This window comes from Patagioenas fasciata, chromosome 6 (assembly GCF_037038585.1).
Source record: "Patagioenas fasciata isolate bPatFas1 chromosome 6, bPatFas1.hap1, whole genome shotgun sequence".
NCBI lineage: Eukaryota > Metazoa > Chordata > Aves > Columbiformes > Columbidae > Patagioenas > Patagioenas fasciata.
Window position 1 is genome coordinate 27,212,350 of NC_092525.1, and position 15,968 is coordinate 27,228,317.

Consider the following 15,968-nt stretch of genomic DNA (forward strand, 5'->3'; position numbering starts at 1 on the left):
CCCCGCAAGGCGGGGGCGGGAGAGCAGGGGGAGCGGTAGGGGTGCTCTTTCCCGCCGTGCGGCTGTGTGTCCGCCTTCTCAGGCAGCCCGAGGCCTCACAGAGCCCGTGCGACAACAGCTGTCCCGCAGCCAGCTCGTCTCTCTTGCCTTCCAGCCGACAGCAGCCGTGTTGTACCTCCCCCGAGGCTCACCCCAGGCCGGCGGGGTGCCCCGGCCGGGCCCTGGGGCCTCCAGGCAGGGAGAGGCGGCCCGAGACGAGTGAGGGGCCCTAGCGGCCTGCCAGGGACAGCTGCTGCCACCGCAGCACCAGGTGTGAGGCCAGCGGCCTGGCAAACTTGTGAATGAGTGCCGTCGGTCACCCTCGTTGTTAGTGACGAGGCCGGAGCCCAGCAGAGTATCTGCGGCCTGCTCCTGCCTTCGCAGAAAGTGAGAGGCTGAGAAATAACGACAGGAATCCCGAGTGAAGAAGCGTGTGTTAGTGGCTGCACGGCCAGGATACATCAAAGCCTGTTCATTTGAAGCTAATGCTGGTGGTGAGGCCCGCTCCCGGCTGAGGCCTGGCAATGCTTGAGCAGCTTCCCAGAGTCTTTTCCTGCACCAAGAAAACGATAACTATTTCTGTGGCTAAATTCAGGCTGAATGCTTCTTTCTGAAAGCAGTAATACAGATACTACATACAGACTTGGAACAACCAGAATAAGGTTACTGCATTTGCAAGTTAAGACAAAGCAGTTTGGTTTAGGAAAGTAACTGTCAACATTGAGATGCTATCAGGAAACACAAGTTAAAATCCTCCAGTTTTGCCTGAAAAATATCTGATAGATGAAATGAACTTGAATTTTCAGGTTACGTTTAACTCATTATTCAAAGGTTTCCAGTAGGCTTTGAATTACAGGTTTGTTTGTTTGGTTTTTTTTCAAAAGCAGGAAAAAAAAAAAAAAAAGAAGTTCCATACTTCGGTGTTGAGCTTTAACCTGAAGTACAAAAGGAAGACTGAATGCATGATCCTGAAGAACTACCAAGAGATTCTAAATGTCAAATGACTGTGCAAAAGCTTAAGTGAAAGTCCACCAAAATAACTGCAAACTGGGCATGGTGGAACAAAATACCCTTCTCTGCGTGTACAACTGAATGTTCCATGTTGCTCAGCACATCACGAAAAAGGTGCAGGGAGAAGCTGGTATGGAAGCATCCATGGAAAAAGCATCTCTACAGGTGTGATATTTAAAACTAATTTAGTTTTTTAATTTAAAAATGAGATAAATACTGCTGGAAGTAACATTAGAATAGTTACAATATCTTCACAGTAATTAATCTTCCTTACTCTGGCACTTTTAACATACCTGAGAGCTCATACTATAGCAGAAAAGGGTCCTTATCAGTCCCTGGCAGTTAACAGTTACTCTAAACTGCTTACTGTGCTATCCAGGCTCTTCACTCCCCTTTCAGCCTCCGCTTCACATCGGGGCTGATTTCCAAAGTTGTTCACAAAAACATCGTTACTCATCACATGGCTCTACCATCTTGATACAGTAAATGTGCATTTAGCAATCTCATATGAAATTAAAGAAAGAATCACAAAATTAATTCTAAGAAAGTGGCCTTATAGCAGTGAAGTAATCTTGTTCTGGAGACAGCTAGAGTAGTTTCTTTGAAGCTGAGTAGGTTGTCGTTGTTTAGGGTGCCCTTGACTCTTTGAGTGCCTCCTTAATTTTTCTTGTATAATCACTTCAAGACAGCCTGTATTTCTGTGGTTATCCAAAATGTGTTTTCACGCATTTATCTTTTCCTGTTGAAATATTTAGTCAATAGGTTCCAAACATCAGTGTTTTTTCCTCTGTATAGGATAACATTTTTGTACTTATTATGCAGTCCCTCTTTGGTGGTGATGCTGAAACCTTTGACATAGCTGCAACCTATAAATCCATTTGCTCCAAATTAGATTTTCTTCCTTCAGGCATCCCAACTGGTCTTTATACAGCACAGAGCCAAAGCAAAAAAAAAAAAAAAAACACCAACAAAAATCAACCAGGAGGTGGTTTTCACTTGCAAACTGCAAGGAACTATATATAATTATAAAAGAGCACAGTGATCTGTGTGTAAGAGTCTAGCCTCACTTCTCATTCGCACAGTTAATTCTGAATTTTCTCAAATGGGCCTAATCTGTTAGTTGAAGCTGAGGAGAAAGAAACTAGTACTTAGTTACTGAACATCCTCTGAATCTGTTTTTAGAGCAATGGTCATTAACTCTAAAATTATAGATGAGGCAGTATTGCTGCATGTATTTTCTTGTCAAATATCAGTGTAGACAGGTGTATTCAGGCAGCAATGCTGCATTAGGTTACTATTTAATTGTATGCACTACAGCTTTAAATGAAAAAGGAATTGTGTACTGTTGTCTTTCTCATCCCAGTTACTGAAGAATAAGTTTCAGCAGTTTAAGATTTTTTGATTCATGACTTCCTATTATGAGATGCCTTTATTTCAGTATAGTCATATAAATTGTTGCTCTCTATATGGTACAAAAGTAACATACTTCTCTAAAAATAACCTGTTTCATTTGTGGGCATATTGAACTGAATGCAACTTGAAATTCAGTTTGAAATTGTAATGTGAAAAATACCTTTGAACCAAAGTTTCTGAGAAACCTCATTGACTTGGACCTCCTTTGAGCAGGCCTCTTCCAACATAAATTGTTCTATGATTCCTTGAGAATGTTAAGAGGATTTAACACCGTATAAGGAAAAAAACACCCTGTATTTTCTCTTCTAAAAAGCAAAAACCTAATTAAAAATAAAAGTCAGTTTACTAGACTAATCAAAGGGATTTAATGGGAATTATTCCCTATACAAACATAGTTTCTGTGCATGGCCCAATTGGGTTATACAGGTCTTTAAATCTTATTAGGGAAAAAATCCTGCAAAAATAATTGACCAGGTGTTACATATAGTTTAAAATAAATTTCCTACATAGGTAAAGATTGATAATATTACAGCATGTATTTAAAACCTGTTTGCAATCCAAACTGATGGAGACAGCAACTCTCAGGCTGCCTTATTTGCATACATTGTTGTTAGCACTTCACTGTGATAATGGTAGAAAAACAACTGTGAAATTGTACAGTTTCTTATTTCTACTACTCAGAAACCAAAATGAATACAAAGAAAAGCTATTTGCCATTGTATTGCAAACTCCAAAAACCAAAGAAGCTCAAACAGAATGGAACCATTCCAATAACTTGAGATTTCTGAAAAAAATGTCTGCATCACCAATTTGCAAGCACACTTAAATACATTTCCTAGCTATTGAGTAAACAACATAGCTAACCTGCTGTTAACTGCGTATCCTCTGTCTAGGCCACATCCTGCAAAACTTAACCTTAGCCAAGACTCAAGTTTAAGCCATCACAGACAGGTATTAGCATATAAATTTCTAGTATTTTCTGAAATCTAAACCCAAAAGCATTGAATTGTGGTCTAATTTAGTTAACAAATCTTCTGAACCCTCACTGTCACCACAATCCTTTCTTTTGGGTCCAGGCACAGAGTGCACACCCTCCTTTTCACAGAGCAGCCCCACCCTATCATTAACAAAGCGCTTTACAGGCTTGTGAACAGAAAAAGTAACAGGAAATGTGGAACCGAATTTTCCTTTCTACTTTCACTGTGCATCCAAACAGCTGCCTGCTCTTTGAGAGACAAATCTTGCCCCAGTGTGGAAAATACTTCATGCAATCCTGCGAAAGACATCGATTGTCTCTTTTTGTGGTCTGTGCCTCCCTCCGCCTGGCAGAGCTCTCACCCTGTCACTGGATCCTGACCCAGTCGCCACCAGCGCAATAGCATCAGTTTCTCCTATGGAGAAATAACAAGCTCCTCTGCAGACACGGGAGCTGTACCGAGTCACACAGAACCTAAAAGAAGTAGCAGAAGGAGTGGCGGATTTTTTTTTCTTTAGTGTAAAAATTAGGGACACCTTCCCGCCAATCACCTTTTAATTTCGCAGAGGGAGGCTGGCACAGGCAGAGACAAATACAGCAAGGCGGACCTTTGGATGCTCATGTGATGCTAAGCTGTCTTGTATTAATGAGGATTAGAAGGCATCGCTCTACATTACAAGGTGTAATACATAAACGTTTTGCTGTGCGGCATTGTAACTCCGGGGTGGAGGAGAGGCCGCCAGCTGCTGCTGGGAGCAGTTTCCCGGCGCTCCTAACGACGCCGAAGCGTCGAGTCTTTCTGCTCGAAGGGCCAGATGTGCCTCGGGAACCCGCACGCACGGGCCCGGGAGAGAGGGGAGCGGCAGGCGCGGGCCGCGCGGCCGCCCGTAGGTCGCGCCTGAGGCGGACGCTGGCGGCTGCGCACCGGGGAGGCGGTTGGCGGTGGGAGGTCAGCGACAGGCGATGGAGAGAGGAGCGCGGGGAAAGGGCAGGGGTGTCAGGGAATGGCTGCTGGGACATGGCTGCTGGGGGGCGGCCCAGTCACGCTCCTCGCGAACCCCGCGGATGGCGAGGAGCAGGCCGTAGGAGATACCCGGTGACGGTCGAGGGCTGGGGCCGGGCCGGGCCGGGCTGGGCTGAGACGGCTCTGGCCGGCGAGGCGTGGGCTGAGGCAGCGCCGGGCTGCTGTGTAAGGGAGCCCGGGGAGGGCTGGGGTGCAGCCTGCGGGCCGGGAGCATGTGGGGATGATGAGGTGGGTGCCAGTGGCCCGGCTGCCCAGGCAGTTTCTGGGGAGAGAAGCCCAACAGGGTCACTTGCTACTAAGGAGACAAATGGCTGGCCTGAATGTCGGGCTTGTTTCTGGTTTTGTACATATATGTATATAAAATATATATTTATACTTATGCAGGAAAGATGTTATGGGGCGTTCAAGTTGTCAGCAGGCTTGGCCCGGGTGCTCTGTTTGTGTTGGACCTGGTGCTTGTCAGATCTGCTCCTGAGCGCTGGGCGGCACCCGGTTGGGGAGCATGAGTCGCTCTGGGAAGCTGTGTGTGCACAGGACCCTTTTCTTTCACCTGCCTCTGGGGACTTCACTTATCATTTATTAGGGCCTTATTTTCAGTTGGGAAATTTCTTGTTATATATGTGTGCCAAAATGTGGCTTTTAATAAAAGATAGGCAAGTTGGAAATGCACTAATGGTTAGGACTAGTTCCATGTTGTTAGATAAGTTATAAAATACAGGCACTGGTAACGAGGTTTAGCTGGTAGTAAATCTAAAGCAAAGGCCCAGCAGAACCTTTCCTCTTGCACAACAAAATAGTTTTTCATATATTTCCTGCTATTTGTTACATTGTAGAAATTGCATTGAGCTATACATAAATCTAGATATCAAATAATCTGGATTGTAAGATAAAACAAATGATAGATGAGAGACAAGAAAGCAGGCACCTAAGTGATGACTTATTTGTTTTTCTGCACTTGCCAGAGAAGCTTAGGAAGATTAAATAGATTGCAGTTGTGTAAACACTACATATGTGTGCAGGACAGAGAGTGACAAATTATGAAACTTGCTTTTTATGATTCTTTATGATTTATAATTGGTTATTTACATTATTATATGTGGAGGAAGCAGCTAGTGCCTAATTTCTCTAATTCCTATGTTTTTATCATTCTCTTAATAGAACTGGGATCAGGTCTACCTGTGCTTAATTGTGAATTGAACACCACTGAAAAGAGCAAACTCTATAATTTGATATGTTACAAAATGTATCAGAAAATAAGAATTAACTTTTTTTAAATTTTAGCATTAGCGAAATATAATGGATAAGAACTTTCAAGAAGAACAGTTTACAGGAATTATTAAATTTACACCTCCTTTGTACAAACAACGCTACCAGTTCATTAAAGATTTAGTGGGGAAATACAAACCTAAAAAGGTTGGTATGTTTTGTCTTTTTATAAATTTGAAAAAAAAGTATTTTGCATTACATATCTCAGGAATACAGGAAATGCCTAGATAACCTACTGACCTAATTACCAGACAATAGTAGTGGAGGAGCTGTTGTTAGAACTGAATTTCCTTACTAGGCACTTGATGATCAGGCTTTGTTTTTCAGGGGTGCATATAATGAATGTTAATTGATGGGAAGAGGGGAAGTCTAAACATGAAAAATGCCAGAACCTCTTTTGGAGAGTAGGTTGGCATTGTGGTTTTAATTTAATGCTGAGGATTTTGGTTCAAGCTGCTTTCATCATTGTTTGGTTTTGCTCTCTACAGCTGATAATTCCATATACAGTATCAGGTTTACCTCATCGTTCACATAGATGTTCTCAGATGAGATGTGACAGAGTGTGGGATTATGTGAGGCTAACTCTCCTCCACTTTCTTAAGGTCTTGTCACCCCTTTCTGTATTCTCCCCCCTCTCTGCTCCTCAATATGTCAGGGCTCTTGTTTTGATAGTCATCTTGAAATGTTAAATTGTTTAAGCAATGTTGTCTAGTGTTTGTTCTTTTCTAATGTGTCCTCCTTCCTAGCACCTCCTTCGAAAACGTAAAAAGTTGAGAAATACTTCTGTCTTCAGTGCTGAACCACGGAACTGATGTTAATGTCTTAGAGAACATTCAAGAAATTGATGAGAAGTGCACCATCAGTGCATTCACATAATCATACTTTAAGTAGCTAATAAAAATCTCATCCAGTCTATGAGGTCGTGGCACTATAATCTACTCTTAATTAGAATGTAATCAGGAATATTGCATTGGTATTTAAAGGTTTGAGTTTTCTGATTTAGGATGTGAAATGGGGCGGTGTAAACTTTCTGTTTACCTGCAGGATAGAGGTAAGCTGAACAGAAACAATTCAGGGTTTTCACACCAAGTACTGAGCAGTGTGTTTCAACCTTGACTTAGCCTGAGAAAGAACAGCGGGGTTTGGTTTGTGTACTCAACTACCTCTTTGGCTTACAGGAAAAAATTTCTATTATATATTTGACTTTGTGCTCTGAATATCCCCAGCCTTCCCCGCTTAAACATTAGACTGAGCCTGTAAACTTGTTTTATGAAAATCCTTTGCTGCTAACCTGGCTGCTGGTGAACCTGTTCTCAGTGTTTTGGATAGAGAGAAGATGAGTGAAAAGCAGAGGTCGATATGAAAATTGCTGCACCTTTAATACTTAAAAATCATGCCTTACAGTTATTTGAGTGAATATGCCTTCATGTGGAAGACATTCTCCAGAGTAATTGGGATGTTCTACATGTACTTGTTTATAGCTGTAATAGCAAAAGGTTAATCCATTTGAAACATCTTGTAGGATCTTCGCAAACATTTTTAGAAAGAATTTTCAAATCCATGTCTATACTGCTTGCAACTGTAAATTTTAGTTATGATTGTGAAATGCTTTATTTTTCATTAAAATGTTATTTCTACATAAATGTGGAACCTTTATTTTATGAAAGTCTCTGAAATTACCTAGAAATATGCAGCATTTACATGTTGTTTAATATCTGATTTACAGGTGGCAGATTTAGGATGTGCTGACTGTACTCTTCTCCAGATGCTGAAATTCTGCAGTTCTATTGAAGTGTTAGCTGGGTTAGATATCTGCACAAGTGTAATGAAAGAGAACATGTAAGCTCTTGCATTGTGTTAATTTAAGGTTTGTATTTGGCTTGACCTAGTGGGATGTTACATCATTTCTTGTCAAGAATTTCAGAGTGAAGGTAAATGCAGAAATAGCAGTTTGGCAAATGAAGAGCTATCCATTGTTATTTAGTTATTTTGCACCTGTGTGTAGGGACTGTTGGGCTGTAGGTGCCTGGAACATCACCTAATGTAGCAAAGGTCCGAGTCATGGAATGGCCCTGAAGGTGTGTGTATCTGAGAAATACATGTTTGTAAAGGTGCTAACACATTACACTAACTAGTACTATCTGTTTATGCTTATAAATGACATTACTGGGGTATGAAAATCTGATTGTTTTAAAATGTGCATGTACCTCTCTTTTAGTCACTGTGGTGGGGACTTCATCCTTGTTAATCCTTTTGAGGTGGGAGGGTTAGTTAGCTACATGTTTTATGTCTGGCTTAGAAGGCTCTAAAATGTGAACTGTATGTAATCTTTGAAGCATGAGTCAAACCAGTGAGGAACAACAAAGTTTCTCAGTGGGAAGCTGACTAATAGGGTTTCAGTTAATATGCAGGATCTTGGTGGTGACATTATCACTTGCTCCTTCTAAAGAATTAAGAAAAGTAACCTTTTATTTAATGTTTACTGTGTGATTTGTCTGATGCAGTATTTCAGAATGAAATTTGCACATGTATTTTATTTCTCCATCTGCTTTATTTGGAAAAAAAAAGGTTGAGATGCTTGCCTAATAACTTCCCCAAAAACCCTGTAAAGTGTGTCTAAGCCAGTCTAGAGTTGAACTACTATCAGAATTTACAAGCAGCTTTGCAAGAGGCTTGAGAGTATGGTGGAAATTTTTGTAAACGTGAAGGATGATTGCTGGTTTAACTCCTTTGCTTTTTCTGCCCTATTGTAGATAGTAATAAAAAGTGTTTGTATTAGAACTTTTTTTTTTTTAATTCCTGTAAAATAGTAAACCTGTTTGAGATTTAGAAGGTATCTATGTAGAGCGTTGGCTAGTTCAGTTGCATGCACAATTTATCATGTCTGAAGGTCCTTTCTATGACATTATGTTTTTAATACTTTTGTAGGCATAGATTGTCTCCTCTTCCTGGTGATTATTTGCAACCCGCTGAAAGACCCCTAACTGTTACCTTGCATCAGGGTTCAGTTGCCCATAAAGATCCTTGCATGCTTGGTTTTGACTTGGTAACGTGTATTGAACTGTGAGTATTACACCAACATACTACATTTTTCCAAGTTCATTAGGGTTCAGTTTGGAATTTGTCCATACTCTAGAGAGACTTGATCAATCCTTTTATGCAGAACAGTAGCAGAATGTGGTATCTTCTCACTTGTGCTTAAATTAACCATACTAAGAAATTCAAGTGGTGCTAGCTTATGGTGGAAAAAAGGATATTAATGAAAAAGTAGAAAATGCAAGAAGACATTTTCTCAGACAAAAACCTCTAAGCTGCCATTCAGCCACAGTGCCAGTACTAATATTGTAGAACGAGGCTTAAAGTTACAAGGTACAGAGGCCGGTTTGGGGTGATTTTTTTTTTGACAGGTTGTTAAGAAGATTGAAATACAATAGAGTGGTTTTAGACATACATTAACTTATCCTTTACAGAATAGAGCACCTGGAACAATCAGAACTAATGAAGTTTCCTGAAGTGGTGTTTGGTTTCATGGCTCCACGCATAGTTGTGATCAGTACTCCAAATTTTGAATTTAACGCTTTGCTTCCCAACAAAGCATTATTCAGGCATCCAGACCACAAATTTGAATGGAACCAAGCGCAATTTCAAAGCTGGTAAGTTCACTGAACATTGTATGCAGACAGCTGTGAGTGTCCAGTAATGTGAGAAAGCAATAGCTATACATTTTCAGAACGGTGTGTGTATGTGGTTTGGTGTCAGTGGAGTTTCACACCTACTGATTTGGTGAAACGTTTCTATGCTGTTAAATAGTTAAGCTCTGGAGGTTTTGCATTTTATGATGTTTGTGAGGTTGGCTTGCCTTTACTGTAATTGCTCTGCAAAAAATATTTAAAACTTTTATGTTCCTTTTTCTATATCTTTATTACAATTAATGCATTTGAAGTGTAAGGTATTAATTAACTTTTTCACATAATAATACCCTGCTATAGAAATGCTTCATGAAAATTTAAGAGATGTGCTCACTTTGTATGGTGTGTAATCAGAACACTCAATTAGTCCAGGTAAGAGTATGCAAGCAGTTTTATCAAATAATCACAGGAGTAGAGCATGTTGAATAAAGTTAAGGATAGCTTAGTGGGTCATGGCACAATGAAAGATTTTATGCAAAACATATGTACATGACTAAGGGTTGCAGGAGATGTATCTTAATCTAATATCAGTAGATGTAATAAAAACAAAATAAAGAGGGAGTACAATATATGTCCTGTGATAACATTCAACTGTCAGGCACTTGTGGAAGAAAATCTATGGTAAAGGATGCCGTACCTCAATAGTCCGCTCCTGGTCAGAAATTGTATCTTGGAAAATTTGCCCCATCAATTAGGTTATTTCTGCCATAGACTTCAAAGTATGCAGTTACTTTTGAGTATAGAGTTTTGCAAAACTTGAAGCATATATTTTTCCCCAAATAACAATACTACACCCTGCCTGCATTATTAGCTGAAGGATGAATACCTTAGAGACCTTCTATATGACTTAAAGTAAATTGAGATTCTGCTTTTTGATATATGTGAATTAAAAATATTGGTATCACCGAAGGAGTGATGTTTTTTTGAGCAGCAGACATGAGAGCACTTTTATGTTTGTGTTGTGAAATATAAGTATTGAAATATTCTCTAACATACATGAGATATTGAATTAGTTTACTACTTTTTCATGGCAAATGATGGAAGCAGGTAGTGCAATTTTAGTTTTTAGTTCCCTACTCCATCACTTTTTTCACACTGGCTGATGTACAGTGGTACAAGATTGGTTTTCATTTAGATGTCATGTACATTGTTGTAACCTTGGTTGGATAGACTTTACTCTTTATACAACAAACCTAACTATTTTTTTTTTTTTTTTCAATCAACTGGTCTCTTGTGATTTTGGGGTGTGTACGTTTTTTATAGGTTCTTAAATAATTTTGTTCTTTAAAACTGGTAGTTTTTAGCTCACTTTTAATGCATTTAAGGCAGTGAGTAAGTAACTGTGTACATGCATATTGTATGCAGATATTTTAGAAATAACAGTAATGTTTGGTTACCTAAATTACAAATAATAAATGATTCAAACTATGGTAGGCATATGATTAGAGCTCTGATTCAGCAAGTTTTGGCAGGCATGGGAGTATTGGAGGAATTATACTCAAGCATTCATAGGATCAGGGTCTTGCTTCTGTAAGAGAATGTATCTTTGTTGCTGTAAAAGATAAGTATTTAGTATGATTAGAATAATTTATCTTTCTTAGGGCTCTAGAGACAGCCAGACGCTATGATTACTCAGTGGAATTTACTGGCGTAGGGCACCCACCAACAGGAATGGAGAATGTTGGGTTTTGTACCCAAATAGGTGTGTTTGTTAGAAAATATTCTCAAACCTGTGAATCTGCTCAGTCTGAGAAACCCACTGAAGCAGTTTACAAAATGGTAAGTAAGATTTCCTTCTTTTAGGAGGACGAATAAAGAGTAACATTTTCTATGACCTTCCTGTGAAGGTGTTCTTACTGTGGTCTACTAGTGCTGTCCAGTCTTAGCTCTGATTAACACACACCATCAGATCAAGAGAGTGTCAATTCTGTGATTTGTGTTTCTAATTGTATAAAGGCCTTAAACTTTTAGGTTATTTGCTAAATAGCAATATGGGTAATCATTCTTATTTTAACATAATATTATCCTTAGAATGAAAATTCTCCTTTTTGCCAGGTATAGTGTGACACTATTTTTGTAATTGTTTCTCTAATTATTCATCTTGTTAGCAGTGACACAGCTCTTTCAGATACATAAAAGATAAAAAGCATTTCTAGCAGTGTATGTTTTGAAGAAATGCAGAGTCTTGTCAAAATATGTTATGAAGAGGAAGGCATTTCCCATAAATTTGATTGACAGGACCTGTTTTGTATGCTTTGCCTTATTCGGTAGCATTTGGTGTTATACCCTCATCTTTATGTTTTCAGGTAGCCAGTTCTGGGTTTTTTGGAGGCATCGGATCTTGCCAAGTACTTGGTTCTCTGGTGGTGCACATGAAGCCTTTTTGGTTTTTAGCACTAAATGGCTTTCACTTCAGATAACTTCAATAATATTTTTGTAAAGTACTCAGCTGTGTGTTGCAGTGTGTCACACCAGCAAAACCTGATGTACCTAACTGCCCCGTGGCATAAATCAAAGGACTTTTTTTTTTCAGAGGTAACATGAAGCAATAATGCAAAAAGAAAAATATATTGGGGTGCTTTTTCAATCTTATGAGGCCTTTAATTATTTGTTTCAGTGAACATGTTCTAATATTGCATATGTATCTTCAATTGACTTGTGACCTGACATTATGGGAGTGTCTCTTGTAGTTTCCAAGCTATAAAGACATGCTATACATTTGAAATGTCACCTGTCATCTGCTGCCCTTAATAGAATTGTGAGTTGCTCTTTAATGCTCAGCAAACTTGGAAAGACATCTTGAGTGACTGACACATCCTAGAAATTGCTTACATTATCTTCTGTTACAGGGTTATTAGGGAAGGAGTTTTGACATCAGTTGAGTTTAAACAAGCATGTTATATCTCGTGTGTTTCTTATCGAGCTCAGACTATCAAATTAATTTTTATTTTATGATGTAACTAATTTACAGGAATAAATCAACATTTCCAGATGTAATCAGTAAGTAAGAAGAAATAGTTCTAGACTATGGAACTTCAGTGGTAGTGTGTTGGTATAAAGCACTTCTTATAAATTAGCAGGAATGAGATTACCTGCCTAGAGCTTCATGATGAGTAATGTGGAAAGTATGAGAACAGATAAAAAGGGCTTCACGTTGCCTGATGTGCAAGTACAGCTTGCAGATATAAGATAAATAGATATCAACCTGATTGTTTGGAAGTTCTGTTAACTTATCTAATGGCCATTGAAGTTGTAATACATAAAATCAAGTCATATTGTCTGGTTTTTTTTCCTGTTATCTGAAAATGCTTAAAGTAATAAACAAAACAAGGTTGAAACAAAAAATATGTTCACATTTAGAAGCTCTTTTTGACAAGCAAATGTTAAAATCTGAGCCTATGATAATGAGAAACATTTTTTGTGTTCTTGTATGTTGTAAAGGTCTTCAGAGCTGTGTATCCAAGTCTTAAAGATGAGAAATACCTGAAGAATGCAGTGGTCAGTGAAGTTATTTTCACAGCACAAAATATTAAGCGAAGTCTGCTGGACCGTTTAATGGCAGAACATGAGGAATATAATAATGATCCTGTTGAGAGAAAATTCCAATTCCAACCTTCAATGAACCGTTTTTCAGAAGATCTTGGAAAACTGGTGGTTGAAAAAAGCATGGAACCATTTGTCCATGGAAATGTGGTTTATATACCTCTAACAACAATTTTTTCTTTTCCCAAAGTGAATCGGCTTTGTGGTACCTTTGAGAAGTTATGCAAACTTATTGCTGGCAAGGTCACACTGAGCAGTGATGGTTCTGCTGTGATGTTCAATACAGAACTTGAAAATGAAGAGAATTAAATAACAGATTTCTCATACAAAGGTCCATTAAAGCAATTTAGATGTTTCTTCAGTAGCTGTCAAATGCTGTGTTCTATATGGAACTAGAACCGCAAAATCTTCTCTAAACCTTCCAGTATTTATCCAACAGCACCTCTCTCACTGAGTAAAGATGAGTGCTTCTGACAAAGATCCCAGTGACTGGTAGGGTTTTAAAATAGAGTATCGGGGCTAAACAGAAAGAATTAATTCATGTGAAGAAAGAAATAAGTATTTATCTTTGTTTTCTATTACCATTTTGTAGCTATCGTGACTAGATTCTTTTTGGTAATCTTTTGTTTGCTCCAAGGATAGTTCATGATAATACAGAACTATGTAGTTGTGCTGAATAATGTGAGTCAGACAAAGATTTACAATAAATTTTTTGTAATAGAATAAAATTTATAGATGGGCTTTTTCAAGATGAGCACATACTCAGCCATGGTGTGGGATGTGGGGTGGGGAAAAAAAAAAAGAGGATAAATTTAATCTTATTGTCTTATCCAGTTTCTCCTACTTGGGAAATAACTTGCATCCTGTAAGTTTCTAGAAGCTGAATTTGATGATTTTGAAACTGGTATCTTTGACTATTATGTTTTTGAAAAAATAAAAAATAGCTGTCTTTGTGAATGCTAAAGTGGCCTCAGTGTATCTGGGGAAAAAAAATCTGCATTTTCACGTGTAGCAGTTTTCCAAAAAGTTTCAATGACACATTCAGCAGAGGTGTTGTAGATAGTACAGTTTACTGGCTTGGCCAGGATGACTTTTTCTTAAGCAGAGATGAATTGTGTGTGTAAATGCCTGGTAGCAAATTTTAGATGATGGACTTATGAAGACAGAAATTTTGAAGGGTGCAGAGGATTGGCTTGTTCATACAGTATCTATGAAGTGACACACTGCAATTCTTTCTAAGTTTCTATGCGTACCCAAATTAGCTTAACCAATGATCTTAATGACTGTGTATTTCTTACGAGTAAAGAGTTGGTTAATTAAAAGGCCTCATTCTGTGTATGTTTCACAATGTCATTGGCAGCTTTGGATGAACTAGTAGTATCAAGCTGACTTAATGTTTGTGAAAGTTTCACAACTTTCTGAAAATAGAAACTTCTGTGTAAGGGCTGGCTGTTTCATAAAGAAGATGGCTGCATTCTACCATCTACATTTTTGGAATCCACTTGGAATGATTAAGGTGAAAGATCAGACATAAATGGAAAAGGCAGCTGTAATTCTCTGGATTGAGAAATGTTACAAAATCTGTAACAGGTGGAGTTTCAGGGAGAGAAGAATGTTTTGCAGTGCTCTGTCATACTGAATGATTTAAAAATGCTTACTTAATAAGCTTTATATTTTGTGGGAGATTTCTTCTCCTACAACAAATAGACATGGATTATTAAAAATTAACACAATGTTTATAATCATTTTAAGAACTAATTAAAATGCATCTTTAATACAATACTTTAAATGGTTTTACTTGTTTTGACATTGTGATATGAACTTGCCATAGTTGGTATGTTAAAGTATATGTAAAATTCAAAATTGGTAAATATGCTTTGGACACTAATAAGCATATCTGTTTCAGAATAGCATTGGTTTGTTATTAGAAAATATCACTGCAGATCACTATATTGTTTTCTTTAGTTAGAAGATTTTTGGACCATGGAACTTCTTCCTGTTTCTCCTCTTTTTGGAACATTAGATCTTCAATGTACTTTATAGCGTGATGATTTTAAAATGAGGAAAAGGGAAGAGAAGGAGGTCCTGTCAGATTTGGAATGATATTTGCGTTTAATTTTGTATTCGGGTACCATCTAACTACAGGAATGTCTTGTGAATGACAGGACTGTATATGAATACATGCTTGTTTTTCCTCAAAACATTGTACCCTTAAAGCTTGTAGCTATATATCAAAATGGATTCTATGACTATTTGGTGGATTAATGTGAAGGGTCCTAAACCGTAATCCAATTTCTAAGGGGTTCATGGATTCTCTTCCCCTTCTTTGTAACAGGTTTTAGTTTTTAATGATATTAATAACTAGGGCAAATATAAATTCCTACATTCTTGCTTGTGCCTTTCCTGGGGAAAATCTAAAGTCAAACTACAGATGTTTGGCCCTTAGTTTATGTGTATGTGCTGAAACTGAAGAAGATATTACATATCGTATACAGAAGTGCTATTTAGAATATATACATTTTAATGGAGACTGCTGGCTTTTAGTAAAACAAGGTATGCTATTTCATGTGCCTGCTTTCCACTGGCTTAAATAAATGTTAATCAAGACTTTAAAGTACTGAATGTATCTGTCTTTTCAGGAGCAGCTAAACCCTCTCACAGGGTTCACTGCACAGCGCTTCATTATCAGGTTCATCTTTTGATAAAACCAGTATGCATATTTGTGAATAAACACAGTATTTATTGCTTCTCATTTAAACTTGCAGTTTGATCAAGGTCAATTCTGATGTCTCAAATCAGAATGCTGAGAAGAAATTTATGAAGATTAAATGTTTTAGACTTGTGGCAATATCACTGACCAGAAGATGGCACACGTCTCAAAACAGATGAACCTGAAGTTCAAAACTGGAAAGTCCAAATAAAGTAGATTAAAAACAACAACAACAAACCCACCACAAACCAAACAAAAACCAGTGCAGTATCCTGAAATAACTTACTAGCTATTGAG

General features: G+C 38.3%; 1 protein-coding gene across 5 annotated transcripts; it reads left to right on the forward strand.

The window, feature by feature from the left end:
* The first annotated feature begins 3 nt into the window (after positions 1–3).
* Positions 4–15,597, forward strand: HENMT1 (HEN methyltransferase 1). Of its 5 annotated transcripts, none has more exons than XM_071810345.1 (7): positions 5–1,215; positions 5,745–5,876; positions 7,456–7,568; positions 8,658–8,792; positions 9,200–9,382; positions 11,020–11,197; positions 12,860–15,596. In XM_071810345.1, the coding sequence occupies exons 2-7, from the start codon at positions 5,760–5,762 to the stop codon at positions 13,268–13,270; spliced, it is 1,137 nt and encodes a 378-aa protein (XP_071666446.1). In that variant the 5' UTR covers positions 5–1,215; positions 5,745–5,759; the 3' UTR covers positions 13,271–15,596. The 5 variants fall into 5 exon arrangements, with proteins under 5 accessions (XP_071666450.1, XP_071666446.1, XP_071666449.1 ...); XM_065842456.2 differs by lacking the exon at positions 5–1,215 and adding an exon at positions 3,768–4,119; XM_071810346.1 differs by lacking the exon at positions 5–1,215 and adding an exon at positions 4,139–4,388.
* Positions 15,598–15,968: the final 371 nt, after the last annotated feature.

Bases quoted from the DNA above. Each gene is read 5' to 3' on its own strand.
- HENMT1 (XM_071810345.1), top strand. From the start codon at position 5,760: ATGGATAAGAACTTTCAAGAAGAACAGTTTACAGGAATTATTAAATTT. The intron at 7,569-8,657 runs GTAAGCTCTTGC...ATACTTTTGTAG, and splicing joins AGTGTAATGAAAGAGAACAT to GCATAGATTGTCTCCTCTTC. The intron at 11,198-12,859 runs GTAAGTAAGATT...TATGTTGTAAAG, and splicing joins CTGAAGCAGTTTACAAAATG to GTCTTCAGAGCTGTGTATCC.